We start from the raw sequence: 20,465 nt of genomic DNA, 5'->3' as shown, positions 1-20,465 counted from the left end.
TTTGAAAAGGGTATTGCAAAGCTTGTCCACAGATATGACAAATGCCTCAATCTCTTCGGTGATTATGTCGAAAAGTAACCGTAACTGTACTAATCTTTTGGTAATAAAATTATTGTTTTAGATGAACTTGTCTTTTATTTATAGCCTATCGGAGGTTGAAAAAAAAACGGCCCTCGTAGATCGAGACTCATATAAAGGATTCAACACTCCTCGGCGTGACCTGCTTCCTCGACAATGGAGTTCTTCGAGTGGCAGGACGCCAACAATTCAGCAAGAAATGTTATATGAAAAACATCCAATCGTCTCCCCAAAGGGCCACTGCCATTGCGAACTTCTTGTCGTGCAGCACCCTCGACTAATTCTTCATGCAGCAGTGCGGGATACACATGTAAAACCAGCAGAACGATTTTGTATATTAAGAGGACGGCAGCTAGACAAGAAGTTCATCTGAGGAGGCATCGCGTGCCAGCGCTACAGCTTCAGGCGTTTCTTCGAAATAACTTCACAGTTACCCCCTGAAAGAGTGACAGCTTCTCAACATTTTCTAGTAGAGAGACTAGATTGCGTTGGTGCCCTCTACATTAAACATCCAGATGAATATGCCAAAGTGTATATTTGCTTGTTCACGCTCACTGTGATTGGAACCGTTCACCTCGAAGTAGTCAAGGACATGACCGCACAAGCTTTCTCAGCGCTTTCCTACGCTTTCTGTCCCGGCGCGGACAAAGTTCTGTTAACTACATCGCTAACCATCATATAAAGTAGAAATCTATCGCCGATCGTGCACCATGGTGAGGCGGTTTTTACGAGGGACTTATCAGGTTTGTCAAGTCGACATTGAAGTGCATTGGAAAGGACCTTTAATGTAGAAACCACTGGGAACGACCTTAAGTAGGAGCTGTGGTCAATTTCTGGCAAATCACACACGTTTATAGCAACTCTCGAGATCTGCAACTTCTCTCCCCATCTCATTTTCTCATTGGAAGGCGAATATCTGGCCTCTCCGACCTAAAAATTGGCGAGATTACAGTAGATAGTCGACATATTGCCACGTATTGATGACGCTCTAGACTGCTTGTATGGTGCCACCTATATTTCTTCTATCGACTTACTATCCGTCGACGACATGGACCGAGAGAAGACTGCATTTATTACCCCTGGCGGCCTTTATCAGTTCAAGGTGATGCCTTTCGGTCTCTGTAACGCACCCGCCATCTTCGAACGAATGATGGACTCTTTGCCTGAGGGGTTCAAGTGGTCCACCAGTTTGTGCTATCTGGACGACGTCATCGTTTATTCGCCCACATCTGACACGCCTCTACACGGTCTTTCAGCGTTTCTTGACGTGTTTCGCTGCGCCGGTCTCCAGTTGAACTCGCCAAAATGTCACTTCGCTCGCCGCCAAATCACCGTCCTTGGACACCTCGTGGACGCCAGAGGCGTGTGACCTGATCCGGACAAAATGTGCGCCATTACGAACTTTCCTGTTCCGAAGTCTACCAAGGACGTTCGTAGTTTCGTAGGGCTGTGCTCATATTTCCGACGCTTTGTGAAGGATTTTGGAACTATCGCACGTCCCCTTACTGACCTCTTGAAGAGAGACGCCCCGTTTTTGGGGGGTCCTTACCATGTCGCATCTTTCTCGCAGCTGACTACTCTCCTTACCACGCCTCCAATTATGGCCCACTTTGACCCGCCTGCCTCAACGGAATTTCACGAACTGATGCCAGTGGTCACGGCATAGGAGCAGTGTTAGCACAACGCCAGCGTGGACATGACCGCGTTATAGCCTATGCCAGCCGACTTCTATCACCCGCTGAGCGCAATTATTCAATAACAGAGCGCGAGTGTCTCGCTCTTTGTTGGGCTGTTGCGAAATTTCGTCCATACATGTACGGACGCCCCTTCTGTGCCATCACTAATCACCACGTTCTCTATGGCTATCCTCGCTAAGGACCCCATGGGACGACTCGCTCGCTGGGCGTTACGCCTGCAAGAATATACCTTCTCTGTGGGATATAAGATGGGGCGCTTGCACCAGGATGCCGATTGCTTGTCCCGCTACCCCGTCGACAAACCGGCTGATGCGGACGCCATCGCTTGCATTTTCTATGTATCCCAGTTGCTTCAAATCGGCAACGAGCAACGGCGCGATCCTTCATTACGAGCCCTCATCGACCATCTGGAGTCAACTCCTGGCGACGCCTATCTCCGGATGTTTCTCCTTAAGGAGGGGGCATTATACCGCCGCAATTTCGGTCCACACGGCCTTGACCTTCTGCTCGTCATTCCATCGCACCTGAGTTCGACTGTCCTCCAGCAACTTCACGATGCTCCCTTGGCTGGACACTTCGGCGTCTCGCGCACATACGGCCGTGTACGCCGTCGATTCTTTTGGCCGCGTCTCGCCCGCTCCATGCGGCACTACGTTGCCGCTTGTGAGCCCTGTCAGCGCTGGAAGAAGCCCTCCACACCTCCAGCTGGATGTCTCCAGCCGATCGACATCCCACTGGAACCCTTTCTCCGTGTTGGTCTAGACCTTCTTGGACCGTTTGCTCTCTCGGGCTCCGGAAATAAATTAGTCACCATCGCAACTGATTATGCGACGCGGTACGCAATCACCAGAGCCCTTCCGACGAATTGTGCTACTGACGTTGCTGACTTTCTGCTCTGTGACATCATTTTAGTGCATGGTGCTCCGCCCCAATTACTCACTGACCGTGGCCGCAGCTTTCTGTCGGCAGTTGTCGAGGACATCCTCCGCTCCTCTCGACAAAGCACAAGTTCAGCACGTCCTACCACCCACAGACCAACGGCCCCACGGAGCGCCTCAACCGGACCATCACCGACATGCTTTCAACGCTAGTTGCGACCGACCACCACGACTGGGATCTTCACTTACCATATGCGACGTTCGCGTATATTTCATCGCGTCACGACAGCGCCGCCTATTCACCATTATATCTCCCATATGGCCGAGAACCCGCGTTGCCCTTGGACACTTTGTTGCTCTCAGCCACACGTTCAACCACTGAATACCCCCGCGACGCGATCGCACACGCCGACCACGCGCGCCAGCTCGCCCGCACCCATCTCGAGGACTCACAGGAGCATCAGAGACACCTCTATGATTGCCGCCATCGTGACGTGCACTATACTCCGGGTTCTCTGGTGCTTCTCTGGTCACCCATTCGACGTGTGGGCCTTTCAGAAAAGCTGCTGTCGCGCTACACTGGCCCAAACCGTGTGGTGCGAAAAGTGACCGATGTCACGTATGAAGTCATCCCCGCCGACGTGTCAGCGTCATCGTCAGCTGACATCGTTCACGTGGCGAGATTAAAGCGATACCAGACACCTTTCACCGCGGATGTGTAGATTAAGCACCGGTACGGTGCTTCTACCGCCGGGGGTGATGCTACGGAACAGCCGCCACAGTGAGGCTGCACTGAGGAGGATGAAGACGACGTGGGCCCGCTTGATATAGCCTTGCCATTTTGGCCTTCCGTTAGCTTCCCCGTCAATACATTGTATATAGGATTGGGCTCCGGCTACACGTAACAATATACTATCCATGTGGAAACAACGACAACAAACGGGAACATTCTGGGGGCGTTGGTCGAAAGAATACCATTCTGAGTCGAGCCCCAAGTCCGCGACCTCTTTCGACAGAATTAAGAAAGGTGACCTCATCCTCCTACAAGCGTTCAGGAAGCCCCGGCAGCTATGGAAGGTTGCTGCAATAGAGTAAGGGATGGCAAGATGGCTTTAGCTGGAGGATAGCGGGCGGATCTACCGTTCAACGCCTGCACCCACTAGAATCAAACTTTTTGCGAACTTCTCCGCGCGGGGCGGTTTCTTGGAACAAGAACTACGAAGGAGGAGACGAAGTGGTCTCGTCCTTCGGATCAGGCGCAACAGCTTGGATTCCGTTGCGATGGAAGCTCGCCAAAGTAATATTGATGCTTAAGAGACAAGAAGGATGTATTGGAGAACATTAGGCCCATCGCGCTTACATCAAACGTAGTAAAATTCATTTAGAGGCTTCTTCAACTTCGTATCATGAAATTTATTAATAATAATTTCATTCCTAATCCCTGTCAGATTTGTTTGAGGGCCGGCTTCTCCATCTGGCATGTGCACGTCTCCTGACAAAGCCGAATACAACTCGCTCAACGTCATAAGCAATACGCTGCCTTAGTGACGCTCGATACCGCTAAAGCATATGACACTGTGGAGCACTGTATAGATCAATCGGTTGACTTTCTGTGGTGTTCCTGGGTGTATAGTAGCGTGGATTAAGATATTCTTAGGAGAAAGAGAATTCTATTGCTACGAAAGCGGCGTTTTTTCTTCAAAGCACAAAGAAACGAGAGGCGTATCGCAAGGTTCAGTCCTTTCTCCGGTGATTTTTTAATATTCTCATGAGCACACTACCTTGTCATCAAGAAGTAACTACTTATGTGTATGCAGACGATATTGCGTTTTTTGCATCTGCAAACGACACCTACACGCTAGACCAACGACTGCAAACTTACCTTTATGCTCTGATGAGGTGGTTAGATGTTAGTCACGTTACACTCAATGCCAGCAAATGTGCTGTTCTCGTTTTACCGATACGTGACATAGTGCAAATTTCATTGTCTTACCACCTTCAAGACGTACCACAGGTGGAATCTATTAAATGGTTCGGAATTATTCATAACGCCTTTCTCAACTGACGCTCACACACAGATCATGTGACTGGAAAAGGTACCCGTGAAATTGGCATATTGCATATGCTGAGCAGTCACGGAATAGGATTGAGAAGAGATACACTCCTAATGATATATCGTATGTACGTTCGCCCTGTATTAGAATTTGGTTGCGTGCTCTTCTCTGGAGCTCCAGCTTACGTGTCCCGTCCTCTAATCCTCTTAGAAAGAGAAGCATTATGCCTGTGTTTAGGTCTTGCTAAATTTGTAGCAATTTCTATTCGTTATCTAGAATCCAGTGTTCCTCCTCTTTCGTGTAGGTTCCGGCTTTTGACAGTGCAGACGTTCTTAAGGATTTATGAATCACCACCGCGTCATCCCCAAATATTCTTTATTTCACAACCTGCATTGTTTTTTGGTGTCACCTGGCCGCGACCACATACTCCGCAAATTATATTCGTGCAAAAATTACTTGACTCTTTGGGCGTGCGCATATGCGATGTACTTCCTATTCTCGACAGAGCTGTTCCAACGGATATTCAATTCGCTGGCATTTTATCTAATAATGCAAAATTACTTCCACACCGTATTCTAGACGGTATATTACCAGATCATCTGAAAAACCTTCAAACAAACATTGTAATTGCGACAGATGCTTCACAATGTGACGAAAAGCCAGGTGTAGGAATACTTCCCCCGATTCTCGATTGAACATTTTCTCTACGGCTGCCACATTTCATACCGATCTTTTTAGCCAAATTCATGACCGTGGTGCTGGCATTACCCAAATTAGGACCATCAATTACGTCAACCGTGATAGTCACTGATTCGTTGTCATTGTGCTCATCCCTTACTGAGTCAAGTGATCCTCGCGTGATGAGTACATTTCGTTCATTGGTACCTGGGTACTTGAGAAGCATGCGTTTGATTTGGGTGCCTGGCCATAAAGGACTAATCATAAATGAAATTGCAGATTCTCTAGCCAAGGCATCGATAAGTGGCCCGGTTCTCCCTTGCTGCCCTTTGGCTGCTTATGGTACTGGGGCTAGATTTAATAGGAGTGTCATTATACAGGCAGTATCAGGCTCCGCAATTACCAACTCTGTGGATTACGCGCATCTCCGATACCCATGGCGCAGAGATTTTTCCCGAACAAGGAAAATTGAAGTGTCCATCACGAGGCTGCGCTGCCGTATACCTGCATTGAACTTCTACCTCCACAGGTCTGGTCTGGTCCCCTCACCATTATGCTCATTCTGTGGCGAAGCAGGGACCATAGACCATTTTTGTTATCTTGCAGACGTTTTTCTATTATGAGAAAACAACAACTCGAAATCCCGCTTCGCTCTATTGGTCTAAATTTATCAGTGCCTGTGATCCTATCATTTGGAGCCTTCATTATTGGGTTCAGCCACAGAAATGTTTGCTTGGCAATCCAAAATTAGCTTATTTAAACCAATTGATTTCCATGTTAGACTGATCGTTCTCCCTCCCAACCATCGCTTTCTTTTATTTATTATTATTATTATTATTATTATTATTATATCCGGTTTTCATCTGATTATTTCGTTTTCTCCAAACACACAACGTTTACCTTTAAACTCCAACGCTCAAATTGTTAACTCCCTTGTTTTTATTATTATTTCTATGCACCTAATCAAACCACCCGATTCTTGGCCAATCCCCCACTGTGGGTATGTGCCACAGCCACTCAGGGCAACAACGATAACAACAGCTACCCACGGAGTCGGGCTACAATTTATGCTTAATAAACCCCTTTTTTATGGATCAAGTGGCTTTATTCTGTACGCCGTATAAGGATTTGACGAACCAAGAGATAATACAGGCATACACAACAATCACAAAAGCCTTCAAACCGTCCTTCGTCTTCCCGAATGTACCAGCACACAGTAGTTCAAGCGACTATACTCCATTTCATACATCAGGTGCAACGTTGTAGAGGCTAGAGATATTTTTGCAGCGGCTGCATTCGCACTGAGAAAGAGTTCGGTGCTCCCTGACCCGATTTTCGGGATAATTTTCTTTATGTAAGCTAAGTGGAATGAAAAAAAAATTTCCGATATGAACAATTCATGTACTTATACGCCTGCTAACACGCTGTTTTAAATAATATATTTTTATTTTTTTATTGCAGGCAATCGCGGCAGCTTGAGGTGCATGCTCGAGCAAGAAAACGCCGGTAGCACACTGCGAAGCATAAACGGAAACGTGCGGAGTACTACATTTTGATGACAGGAGTTCTTGCGTAGCTTCCAAGGCGTTGCACCTGGGGCCCTATAACGTAAAACTATTTCAATATGGTTCGATTGAAATCTCCTGACATCACATTTGCGTAAGCGCCAACGCAAGAATCGGGTGTTCACCCGCAGGGTTGTCTGAACAAACCATTCCAATGCTCCCCTCGTTCATAAGAGGTCACTTTTGTTTGCTTGAAAAACGAATAACATCAACTGCACTGTGCGGCTTGTCTTATCTAATTGGCTCACAAGAGGCGAGTACAATACTCAAGTGGAGAGGGATTCGATGGGGCTGAGCCGCTGCACTGAATATCGATAACCGGATGAAGAGTGTGGTGCTGGCGTCTGCGATTGGTCCGCTTTCTCTTACTTAGGTTGCGCTGGCTCGTCGACAATCTCGGCGGCATGCAACGGAAGCTTAACAATGACGTTAAAATGAATCCTCAGCGAAGAATAGTTGGCAGAACGAGGTCGTAAACGTGTCGAAAGTTCTAGAAAACGCTGCACAGCCACGCAGTATGTTTTATTACACGCAAACAAACCCATGCTCTCTGGAAGGGGCGAGTAGCCAGTGTCGGAGCGATCGGCAGCAGCCATCTTTTATTCCTTTCGGAATGGGGCAGCCTGCGGCTGTTCAGAAGAAAATTCAGTTTTGTTCGGCATAATAATGCAACTTTAACGCATACGCGTCGCTTTGACGCGGGAACATTTGGTGGCTCTGTGACCTCGCCTGGGAGGCAGGTGAAGCAGGTGCAGCCCGAAAACTTTTGACTAATAGCCGAGGGCTAATGCCAAGAGGCGTCAAATCAGAAATAACTATTTTTGTTTTTTTGCGGTCATGTTATGCATAATCAGTGTGTACACGTCATAGCAGATGGGGAGCTATCGCGGTTTTAGTGACATCACGTGACAGACATGTGAAGTGGGAGTGGTCCAAAAAAGTTTTTGACCAATCGCCTTGGCTGATTGCAGAATTGGAACACAAATGTTTGGAATAATTTTACGAATAAAATATGAATAATATAATATAATAATATGAATAATATATCAGGGGCGTTATAACGCCCCTGATATATAAGACGGAGTATAGGTCTGCACAATAACTGTTGACGAGTACGCAGTCGCAACGTTATATGCTCCGAAAGAACGGCTTTGTTCTGCAACTCAGGGGAGGGAAGAAATGGCAATGCTTGATTTGCACTGGGACCCTGGTATTGTGAAGGGGAAACGGCCGAGATAGACAGCAACGTTCGTTCACCCAGTGCGGCCGCCCCAATTACCAAGAAAATCCACCCCAAGTACCATCATGGACGACGCAGAGCAAGAGCAAGACTCTTCACAAATGCTTCGGCATGGGACCGAGAGTGTATTACACGGATGCTCTTTGAACCAAGCTCCGGCACCTACACCGTAGCCTTTAAGTGTCCAAAGAACATAACAATGGCATCCTTCAAAAGCTCCTCAGCATGCGTGGTACAGGCTGCAGCCATCGCGTTAGCCATTCAGGATGCCTAATGCCGAACCAATTAGGCTGTTCTATTATACCATGCTTAAGCGGCTTCCCGAGGGGTTCTGAATGGGATGGCAGCCCAATCAATATTTTAAGAAATCAACGAGAAAGACACCACACTATAATATAGCGTTCTAAACAGCAGGTGCTGACAGAGAACGCCAGAGCAGATCCAATTGCTCGAGGATTAAACATCCGAGCAACGGCACGGCACAGCGACAACCTTCCAGCGAATTCTCGTGGCATCCTCTTAAAGCAGCGGCAGAACCAGAGACGTTTTGACATCCTCACTCAAATTTAAACTGCCAAGAAGGGAGGGAGTGGTGCCGTATTTATGTGAATACAGACCCCAACCTGCGCCACCTGCACAAAATACACCCCATGAGGTTCGCTGACGAGTGTCCATGGTGCACACACACCCACACTAAAACACACCAAATGCGAGGGCCCCAAGAAGGTTTCTCCACACGGACAGGACCATAATAATAATAATAATAATAATAATAATAATAATAATAATAATAATAATAATAATAATAATAATAATCCTTGCTATGCCCACAGCAGGGCAAAGGCCTCTCCCATAGTTCTCCAGCTACGCCAGCCATGTGGTAATTGTGGACATGTTGTCACTGCAAACTTCTTCATCTCATCCGTTCACCTAACATTCTGCCGCCCCCTGCTACGCATCCCTTTTCTCGGAATGCAGTCCATAACCCTTAATGACCGTCAGTTATCTTCCCTCCTCATTACGGGCCCATGCCCATTTTTCATTCTAGATTTCAACTAAGCTGCCATTAACTCGCGTTTGGCCCCTTAACCAATGTGCTCTCTTCTTATGCCTTAACGTTAGGCTCATCATTCTTCTTTCTATAGCTCGCTGTGTCATCCTCACTTTAAGTAGAACCCTTTTCGCAAGTCTCCAGGCTTCTGCCCCGTAGGTCAGTACTAGTCAGACACAGCTGTTATACACTTTTCTCGTGAGGATTAACGACAGCCTACAGTACATAGTCTGAGAATGCCGGCCAAATGCACCCCAGCCCATTTTTATTCTTCTGACTATTTCACTCTCATGTTCCGGATCCGCGCTCACTACCTGCCCTAAGTAGATGTATTCCCATATTACTTCCAGTGCCTCACTACCTTTCGTAAACTGCTGTTCTCTTCCGAGATTGTTAAGCATTATTTCAGTTTTCTGCAGATTAATTTAGAGACCCACCCTTCTGCTTTGCCTGTACAGATCAGTGAGCGTGCATTGCCATTGGTCCCCTCAGTTACTAAGCAATGCAATATCATCAGTGAATTGATAGGTACTAAACTATTCTCCATTAACTCTATTCCCAATTCTTCCCTATCCTCGTTTCCGAATACCTCCTATAAACACGCTGTGACTAGCATTGGAGAGATCTTATCTCCTTGCCTGACGCCCATTTTTATTGCGATTTGTTGCTTAGTACTACGGTCGCTGTAGAGCCACTTTCAGTATCTTTACATACTGTTCGTCTACACCGTGATTCCGTAAAGCCTGCATGACTGCTGAGATTTCAACTGAATCAAATGCTCTCTCCTAATCAATGAAAGCTATATTTAAGGGCGTGTTATATTCCGCACAATTCTCGATCACCTGATTGATAGTGCGAATATGGTCTATTGTTGAGTAGCCTTAATGAAATCCTGCCTGGCCCTTTCGTTTACAGAAGTCTAAGGTGTTCATGATTCTATTTTCGATTACCTTAGTAAATACTTTGTAGGCAATGGACAGTAAGCTGATTGATCTATAATTTTTCAAGTCTTTGGCGTCCCGTTTCTTATGGATTAAGAATATGTTGGCCTTGTTCCAAGATACCGGTATGCTCGAGGTCATAAGGCATTTCGTATTCAGGGTGGCTAGTTTTTCTAGAACAATCTGTCCACCAGGCATCAACAAATCTGCTTTTACCTGATCCTCCCCAGATGCCTTCCCCCATTGGCATAGCTCCCAAGGCTTTCTTTACTTCTCCGGCGTTGCTTGTGGGATGTCAAATTCCTCTGAACTATTCCCTCTTCCATTATCGTCGTGCGCGCCCCTGGTACTGCATAAATCTCTAAAGAACTCATCAGCGACTTGAACTATCTCACCCATATTAGGAATGATATTGCCGGGTTTGTCTCTTAACGCATACATCTGATTCATGCCTATTCGTAGTTTCTTCTTCACTGCCTCTAGGCTTCCTGCGTTCTTGAGAACATCTTCAATTCTATCCATATTATGATTCCCAATGTCAGCTGTCTTACCGTTCTTGACTACCTTGGAAAGTTCTGCCAGTTCTATTCTAGCTGTAGGGTTTGAGGCTTTCATACATTGGCGTTTCTTGATCAGATCTTTCGTCTCCTGCGATAGCTTAACGGTATAGCGTCTAACGAAGTTACCACCGACTTCGACTGCACACCCCTTAATGATGCCCACAACATTGTCGTTCTTTGCTTCAACACTAAGGTCCTCTTCCTGAGTTAAAGCCGAATACCTGTTCTGTAGCTTGATTCGGAAATCCTCTTTTTTCCCTCTTACCGCTCATTGCTCGGCTTCTTATGTGCCAGTTTCTTCCATTCCATCCTCACGTCTAGGCTAATTCGAGACCTTACCATCCTATGGTCACTGCAGTGCACCTTGCGGAGCACGTCCACATCTTGTACGATGCCAGGGTTAGCGCCAGAGTATGAAGTCTATTTCATTTCTTGTCTCGCCATTGGGGCTCCCTCACGTCCACTTTCGGTTATTCCGCTTGCGGAAGAAGGTATTCATTATCCGCAAATGATTGCGTTCGGCAAACTTTGCTATTAATGCTCCCCTGCCCTTCCTATAACCTACGCCATATTGCCCCGCTGACTTGCCTCCAGCCTGCTTCTTACCTACCCTGGCATTGAAGTCGCCCATCAGTATAGTGTATTTTGTTTTGACTTTACCCATCGCCGATTCCACATCTTCATGGAAGCTTTCGAATTGCTGGTCATCATGGCTCGATGCAGGTGCATAGACCTGTACGACCTTCACTTCGTACCTCTTATTAAATTTCACAACAAGACCTGCCACCCACTCGTTAATGCTAAGGAATTCTTGTATGTTACCGGCTATATCCTTATTAATCAGGAATCTGACTCCTAGTTCTCGTCTCTCCGCTAAACCCCGGTAGCACAAGACGTGCCCGCTTTTTAGCACTGTATATGCTTCATTTGTCCTCCTAACCTCATTGAGCCCTATTCTACCCAATTTGATGCCCGCTAATGCCTCCAATAGCACTGCTAGACTTACCTCACTAGATAATGTTCTAGCGTTAAACGTTACCGGGTTCAGATTCCAATGGTGGCCTGTCCGGATGCAGAGATTCTTAGCACCCTCTACTGCGTCGCAGGTCTGACCGCTGCCATGGTTAGTTGCTTCGCAGCTACTGGACACTGAGGGCTAGGGTTTGTTTGTTGTATTCTCAAATAATATTCAAACATCCACTAATAGGCAATACGGAGTGGGGAGCATGGATTGCGGATGGGGCCGGTATAGCAAATTCGCCCTTCTGCGCCAAGCCCTGCTAGCTGTTCGTTCTAGTGGTGCTCTGGAAAAAGGGAACTAGTCATCGTGCCTTACTTTATTAATTTTCAATAAAGTGTCTAATCGCTCACTCACTCTACTGTCATGGCTTGCGAGTAGGAGAAAACGATGCCAGAAGTCGGGAGGATCTCCATGATCTGAATAGTCCGAGATACCATTTATTCTAGCATGCAATGCTGTCTAACCTGAAGTATTTTAACAAAGCTTCATCTGTACACCAGTCTCTGTAACTTGAACACCAACACGCTTCACAACTTCGTCCACCTCGCTTTCAAATTCTGACGCAAAGAAAAATCGTACAGTTGGCTTGACTACTGTTCTTCAGAAAAGGCATAAAAACAGACGAAATGCATACCTTTGTGTGTACCCTAACGATTTGTGTGATGATGTCTTCATGCGACATTAGATGTTACGTTATCACGCGACGTTCGAGGTGACGATGTGATAATGTTTCATGATTATGTCAAACCTACAGTCACCACTTGGTCAAATTGGTTTTGGTACCATCCGACGTTAACCCCGGATTTTTCCCTCATAGGCCACAGATTAGCGGGACATACACTATAAGGGGGCCGGGATGGCCAGTCGTTTTTAGAGCGGAAATATAAGGCGCCCGTTCCATCGGCTAGTGCCGGCGTCCATGTAATATAGGGAACCAGCACAGTCAAGGAAAAGAGCCAATGCCGAACCCAGTGGGGCATGAAAGACGCGAGGAGGAAAGTGGAGGAGGAGGGTGTGGAGAAAGCGTGAGATGAAAAGCGCAGTCTGGTGACGATGGATGCTAGATGGCGCTAGAGTAGCGTGCGAAGTCTGCGGTGGCTGTAGTACATCCCACCCACACGTCACCCACGTATGGTCTCTCGTGATCTCCAGATTAGTGAGGCAGTCGTGCCACAATTCGCTCCGTTTGCAATCAGCCGCATGAGACAGGCTATCCACGCCAGCCAAAATATTCCGAAATGACAGCACGCCTAGAACTGCACCTCAAATTTCGCATTAGGGGCTATCGTAATCATCGGTAAATTTTTGTAGTGAAGCTATATGCCCCTGCCATCCAAGAAAATTTTGGAGTCTTTGTTATAAGCAAGAAACGTTTCATGCATGGGCCGATCCCGGAGATAGTGCAATGACGGGCACCTCCGCGGTGGAGGTCAAGCAGGCGTTAAGAACTCCCCATACGTGGGCCGATGCTGAAGAAGGGGAATAACGGCACGATCCGCGGCGGAGGTGAAGCAGGCGTTAAGCACTCGCCATACGTGAGCCGATCCGGAAGATAGTGCAATGCTAAGCCAACTCGCGGCGGAGGTGAAACTGGCGTTAAGCACTCCCTATACGTGGGCCGATCCCGACGATAGCGCAATGCTGGGCTAAGCCGCGGTGGAGGTGAAGCAGGCATTAAGCACTCCCCATACGTGGACCGATCCCAACGATAGTGCAATGCGGGGCGAAACCGCGGCGCAGGTGAAGCAGGCGTTAAGCATCCCCAAACGTGGGCGACCCCGACGACAGTGCGATGCTGGGCCAAACTGCGGCGGAGGTGAAGCAGGCATTAAGCATTCCCCATACATGGGCCGATCCCGAAGACAATGCAATGCGGGCCCGACCAGCGACGAAGCTAAAGCAGGCGTTAAGCATTCCCCAAACGTGGGCCGATCCCGAAGATAGTGCAATGCTGGGCCAAACCACGACGGAGGTGAAGCAGGCGTTAAGCGCTCCCCATACGTGGGCTGATACCAAGATGGTGCAATGCCGGCCTGACCAGTGGCGGAGGTGAAGCAGGCGTTAAGCACTCCCCATACGTGGGCCGATCCCAAAGATAGTGGAATGCTGTGCCAAACGGCGGCGCAGTTGAAGGAGGCGTTAAGCTCTCCCCATACCTGGGCCAATCCCGAAGATAGTGCAATGCTGGGCTGACCGGCAGCAGAGGTGCAATTCGCCATTAAGGGGCTCACATAAGCAGCTTCGCTGGTCATCCTTCTTCATAAGTGGAAGGACTCTGACTTTTTTTTATTATATTGCACACACACACACACAGACATAGGGGCACTGCGACAGCCAGTGATTGCTGAGGCACCCCAAACCTTTTGAAGTTGTCCCATATTTGCAACTGAGTGTGCCTAAGCGACAACTGGTTACTGAGGCACAGCTAAAGGCACACGTCGGACTACTTCTTAAAGCTGCACTAGGTCAGGCATCGGTCCATCAAAGAGGCTGGAAACCTACCCGATACGGAAAAGTAGTAGTAACTTGCTGATGTACTTTCTTTTCACAAGTGAGCCGTTGTTTTGTTATTCGTGTTTTTGTTAAGACATTCGACATTTCTTTATCTTTAGGCACAGATATTACTTAAACAAACACAGTTATCATTCGTTTCGATATGGCATAGCGTGAACACGAAGTTCTCTTCAACCACCTACAGTGGAATTTGAACCTATTCCAGTGAAGTCATGTCCATGTCCAAGCCGAGCCTGCTAACCATAGAGCTTTCATGTAACAATTTGCTGGGAAACTGGTGCAAGCACTTATTTGTGAGTGCGTGACCTTACGCTCCACACCGACTCAAAAAGCAGAGGCGGCTGCACATGTATTGCGGAGGACAGAGTGAGCGTGGCGGTAGCCGATGAGGATTCCATTATGCAGGATTGCGCAGTCATTGCTCTTGATATGACGGAAGTGTGATTGCGTGTAATTCTCATTTATCATGCTTGCAAGAACGACGTTGGTGGCACATAGCAGGCGTACATAACAGTGATGGTGTTGGCCCTCAAACATAGCACATAATCGCAATATAGCATGCGCCAAGAATACGCTGACTGGTGAAAAACGTTGCAAGCACAGACAATGTCAATGCTAACTGCGACAACACAGTGACAATACCACATCATCTACACCGTACCTCACAGGATTCGCAGCCGTCAAAAATTGCCCTTATAGGAACGTTGGAAATTTAAAGAGAAAAAGAAATAGCTCAAGTCGCATCTGTGCGCGTACGCGTGGCACCACGTTATTTCGCTCATGACATCAGCCACAGTAGTTTTGGCCTCAGAAATGAGTGATCTCCAAACGGGGACATTAAAACAAGTCATCGAGCCGTGAAACTTTTAGCACAGCAACTGCGTTTTCCCGTGTGGTCTAATTCATCTAAAGAAAACTGGATTTACACTGTGCAATGACACCTAGTTAGACGCAAATCTAGAATGATATGACGTAATACGGTCGGGCAAGTAGGATTCTAGGCATTATTCTGCTAAACAATGACAACAAAAGAAACAAAAATAGGTCCAACGAACCAAAATTACCTGAATCAAATCTATATAAATATTGACCTTTACAGTCACCCCAAAGGAAAAAAACGATCTGAGAAAAATAGTGTGCCAAACAGCGGCGCACAATAGGAGCAAGCGGAAAACAGTGAAGAAAAGGTAAGGAGGTCAACCAGATGCACGTCTCGTTTGCTATCCTACGCGGAGGAAAGGTGATACGGGAGAAAAAGAAAGAAAGAAGAGGGAAGGTGCTATCAATGTGAACACCTTCGGTTGTCTATCACATAACGCCTACAATTGGTCACTGAGGTGGGTTGATTTCTTGAAGAGTAGCAATGCCCGCTTTGATTTGTAAGCCTATGATGCGTGGCACCATGGTCTAAGAATATTTGTCTCTGAATATGGTCTGCTATCAAATCGGTTTGACAGACTCCGAACAACTTCACTTTTGACGTCATAACGACAACAAAAACACAGCGCATGTTCGATCATTACTACTCAGTAGCACGAGCAACGGGTAGGTGTGGCTGGCATTCCACTAAGGAATGAGTAGACTTTTGGAAAAAACCAGCCCTAGCCAGAGGCAGCGCCGGAAAGTTCCATCGCGGCGAAGGAAATGCGATGAAATCTGTAGCTTCAATGTAGGGTTAGTCAGGTAAAATCTATGGACAATAAATTCCATAAACTCACACAATTTACATGAGTAAATATAGCTAATTTATATAGAGGTAGTGTGGGAGCAGTACTAACATTTGTCCTAGTATATGTTCTGAATACCCCAACGTACATTGCTGTCATACGAAAGGGAATTCGCTTGCATCACAAATAACACGTCATAACGCCTTTATGCAATGCATATCCATATTTCTAGACTATCACATAAATATGTTGCCATTTTTACTCGATAGCCTATTTATCTTTAGCAAAATCATAGTTTTAATAAATTGGATTTTTAACGGCAGCCCCTCTCCCTTGGAAAGCGTCTTAAAACCACAGCTTTTGTTCCAGTACTCCGTAGGGGATGAATGCAATTATTTGAGGAAAACAGAGGAAACAGAAATCAAGATGGTGGTCTTCGCTGCGGGAGATTGCTTCTGTCACAGTAAATGAGCTGAAAGCCGAGACAGAAAGAGGGTTAGAAAAATAAACGGGTGGGGAAGCTAAGGAGGTTAGGCAAACGAGATTCCGGTTTGCTGACACGAACTGGGCGAAGGGTAAGGATAAATGAAAGACAGAAAGATTAGCAGGAAGGTAAACCAAAGGCACGAAAAAAAATACAGGAGGTGGGGGATGCTCGTGAGAACTATAGTGTAATAGGCCACTCGAATGCTTCAAGAGTGCCTTGTCTGACTTTCGCTGGGACGACTGTAGGACTATCTAATCCGAAAGCGGCTGGTCGTCAAGACAAGCCCCCGCGGTCGCAAGGGGCCGCCCTTGTGCACTGCGTCGGGGGCAACGGCAGATCATGTTCAATAGTTTCCTCGCTGCCAGAGTGGTGACACGCAGTACTATCTTATCATGCGGAAAGCAAAGATTTTGATAACAGCTATGCCAAGCCACCGCAGAAAAGCACTTTTCTCTTTTGTCTGGATAGTTTAGGTTGAGGACAAAGTCGAGATGAGTGGTGTGTTCCACAACGATTCTGTGGTATCATTAGCAGGCACTCGAAGTTTCATGCAATCGTGCACCTTGGATCATTATAATTTCGCAACCAAACTTTCCGACTATTTGCTTCTTTCTGGGATGGTTTATTTGAATTTTATTTCGCAGACTCTTGTTACATTGACACTCCTTGAGGCGCACGTAGGTTGCTTTACTTTTGGCTGTTATTGCGTGGTGCAAGATCTTTATGGCGAATCATAAGCACTGTCATCATCTTGATGCATTCTACACCGAGAGCAGTAAGTCTAATCAAATGCGCGCGTGACAATAAAAGTGTTGCGCACCTGGAATCTCAACGTCACATTTTGCATTTGCCTTACGTATGTTCTAAGGATATAGTTTTGGTATATTATATAATGACTTACCGACTGAGAAGGCCAGAACCCCTTTCGGCCGCGTTAGCTGTACAGAACCATCTTGCTTCAGGAACCTTCCGGGGTTGAATTCATTAGGTTTCTCCCATAGGTCAGGATTTCTTTGGGCCACCCACAGATTGGAGAGAATCACGCTTTGCTTGGGTATAAAGTGGCTACCAAAATGCGCATCCTCAGCTGCCCTGCATGGCAGCAAAAGTGAAGCTGAGCTGCTTACTTTGCAAATGCTATCACAAGCACAAACGTGATTAGTTATAGAAACCGACAAAATCACAAAGCGAGCAATTGATTCTTCATTATAGCCTTAGCATTAGAAGTACCAAAGACGACAATGTGATGTTTGTATGTAAACGATGGAAAGCCGCTAATGTGGCAGAGTTAAAGTTAGGATGAGAGGAACAGCAAGAACGTTATATATATATATATATATATATATATATATATATATATATATATATATATATATATATATATATATATATATATATATATATATATATATGTATGTATGTATGTATGTATGTATACGGGTGCACTTTTTCGGCTTTTTCGGGTACCACTACTTTTCACCGTATCACAAATGTAATCGCTGAGCGCAGGGCGTGAATGCATGTATCGGACATTTCTCGACTGCTATCTATGGTTCTATTCGCTCTCTGTCGACAGCAAACGTTGTGTAATCTGATTACATGCATGCGCGCGAGAATGGTGCGCCACTTTTTGGAACACACGCGGGCGCAAGTGGTTACTCTGGAACCTTCGATGACTCTTGTATAAAAGACGACGCGCTTGACCGGCAAATGAGACTTTCCACGATCGCTGACTGCGTTCGCCGCTATCTCTGTGCTTTAATTGTAATTTGTATTTGTGTGCACGCGTTCGCCCAATAAAAGTTTAGGTTATTCACACTTTCATTTCTGTGTTCTTCCCCGTCACTACTACGTGACATCTGGTGAAAGTGGTGGGCAGGTCTGGTCACGGACGGTAATTCTTGCCTTGGAGATTCCAGCCGGCGTTATAAGGGGTTCTCCAGCGGTCCAAATTTGAGGGCTGTCATGTGCAATCTTAACTTTCGTCAACTGGGCGGCATAGGGTCCAGTCAAGACCAATTATTCTGCTCCTGTGTGCACTAAAGTGGTGACTGCGTGGCCGTCCAGAAGCACGTGAAAGACAGTGGTTGCTTGTTTCGCGTTGCAGCTTGGCCTTGGCATCGGATCATGGCTGCGTTGCGTCAACCTGTCGCTGGTACATCGCGTGATTAGGTCTTCTTTTGCCGTCGTATTCTGTGCTTCCAGTGTTCGGGGAGTTGGCGGCGTGTCGTTGACTCGTCATCGACCTAGATCGTGAACTGATGTGGTCGTCGGCTGAGGCTCTTCGGCCTTTCGAAGTACAGGAACCGCACCTACATCGGTTGCTGCATTTAGTTTACCGGATATGCGATTGTCAACCGGCCCCGGGCTGGGCCAGTGTATGGTCGGCGTTGCTATGACAGGTAGTGCCCTAGTGACGGGAAACCGGATGGTCGTCGAGAGCTAAACTGAGTGGCGGGGAGGAATTCGGCGATATCACGAGAGCGTTCACCTTGCTGCGGGCGCGGAGCATTCGGAGAAATGTTTCGCTGTACGGGCACCAGCGGTGTACGTTGTCAGTTTCTCCGCAGTGGTTGAAGAGCGGGCGGTGTTCGGAAGCACGCCCGACGTCTGTATTCCTGGGCAATCTATGACGGGCGATGGGCTGGCGTGCTGGTGGTGGCGGCGGAAGAGGGACTTGGAGCGTTGCATGACCGTGATGCAGGTGCAGAGCGGGGCCCTCGTGGCGTGCGATGGTGGCGTCTGTCATTGCTTCCGGCTGGGGCTGCAGTGATTGTGGCTGTACCTCAGCAGCGATTGCGGCTATTTGAGGCTGCGAGCTTGTAAAGAGCTTCTGAAGTTCCTTACAAGCGACCGCTCTGGTCTTTCGAATGTTGTCGCGGCCGAGTGCTTGAAAATAATATGGGCTTTTCCGCACATAGAGCGTCTTCTCAATAGTTGTTGCCTTGAAAACAAATTCAGAAACGGCCTCAGGTGGGTTGCATAGCAATCCGGCGAGGAGCGCTTGCTTGACACTCCTCATCGAGAAGCGAACTTTTTTCTCTTCTGGGAAGTCGCTGTGGGCATGTCTGAACAGGCGACTCATCTCCTCAGTGAAAATTACTATATTCTCGTTGGGTAATTGAATTCGGATGTCTAGGATAGCTTCGGACGTTTCCTTGCAGACTACGCTCGCAAAGGTCTAGAAAATGCCGCTACGGAACAGGTACCATGCACGCTGTCAGGATCGACTTCCAGTTCTCAAACAAAGTTATGGCGGTGTCTTCTAAGGCGAAGTACACAGGCCGCAGCTTGTAACCGGTGTTGCAGTTGTTGAAAGTCGCCACTCTTTCGTAGGTCTCCAGCCAGGTTTCTGGATCTTCAGCCGATGATCTATGGAAGGTTGGCGGCTCCCGAGGTTGTTGAAGCAAGAAGGGGCACGCTGTTGCAGCCCTGTGGGATGTTGCCTTGGCCTTGAATCCTGTGGTCTTCTCGGTAATAGGCCCGTACTCTGGTAGCAGTGCTTGCAGCTTCGCAGGTCTTTGATGACGTTGGTGTTGTCCTTCGGTGTCGGGCTTCGGTCCCGGCATTGCGGGGTCGTTCGGTACATGAACGCACTAATACCTCTTCCAGATGTCACGTGGTAGTGACGTGGGAGAATACAGCAGCATAACTGTGAATAACGTTTTACTGGGCTCACATGTTCCCACAAAGCCAACTTACAATCCAAGAGCAATGATGGTATAGAACACAGTCAGCGGTCGTTGATTACCTGATATGCCATTCACGCTTGTTAGCTTTTATACAAGAGTCATCGAATGGTCCAGAGTAACCGCTTTGTCCCTAATGTCTTCCAGAAAGTGTTGCACAATCTAGGTCGCGCATAAATTGAGGCAGTTACACAAGGTTCGTTTACAACGGACTGCACATATAACCATCGATAACATTCGAGAAACTTCCGCTGCATTCAGGCTTTTATTTCGGTGAGCGATAATATTTGCTCGACGGTGAAATACGGTCAGCCAATAAAGTGTAAGTACATGTGTCAACATGAA

The 20,465-nt window shown here is 47.1% G+C and overlaps 1 protein-coding gene across 1 annotated transcript in view; it reads right to left on the bottom strand.

Moving 5' to 3' along the window:
• LOC135907117 (cytochrome P450 2B5-like) overlaps positions 1-20,465 on the bottom strand; it is a 236,301-nt gene that overhangs the window by 23,941 nt on the left and 191,895 nt on the right. The window contains exon 8 of the mRNA XM_070522102.1: positions 17,333-17,523. Coding sequence (XP_070378203.1) covers positions 17,333-17,523 — 191 coding nt within the window. The remainder of the gene's footprint in view (positions 1-17,332; positions 17,524-20,465) is intronic.

This window comes from Dermacentor albipictus, chromosome 7, assembly GCF_038994185.2.
Source record: "Dermacentor albipictus isolate Rhodes 1998 colony chromosome 7, USDA_Dalb.pri_finalv2, whole genome shotgun sequence".
Classification (NCBI taxonomy): Eukaryota; Metazoa; Arthropoda; class Arachnida; order Ixodida; family Ixodidae; genus Dermacentor; species Dermacentor albipictus.
This window is presented reverse-complemented; position numbering and strand designations above follow the sequence as displayed.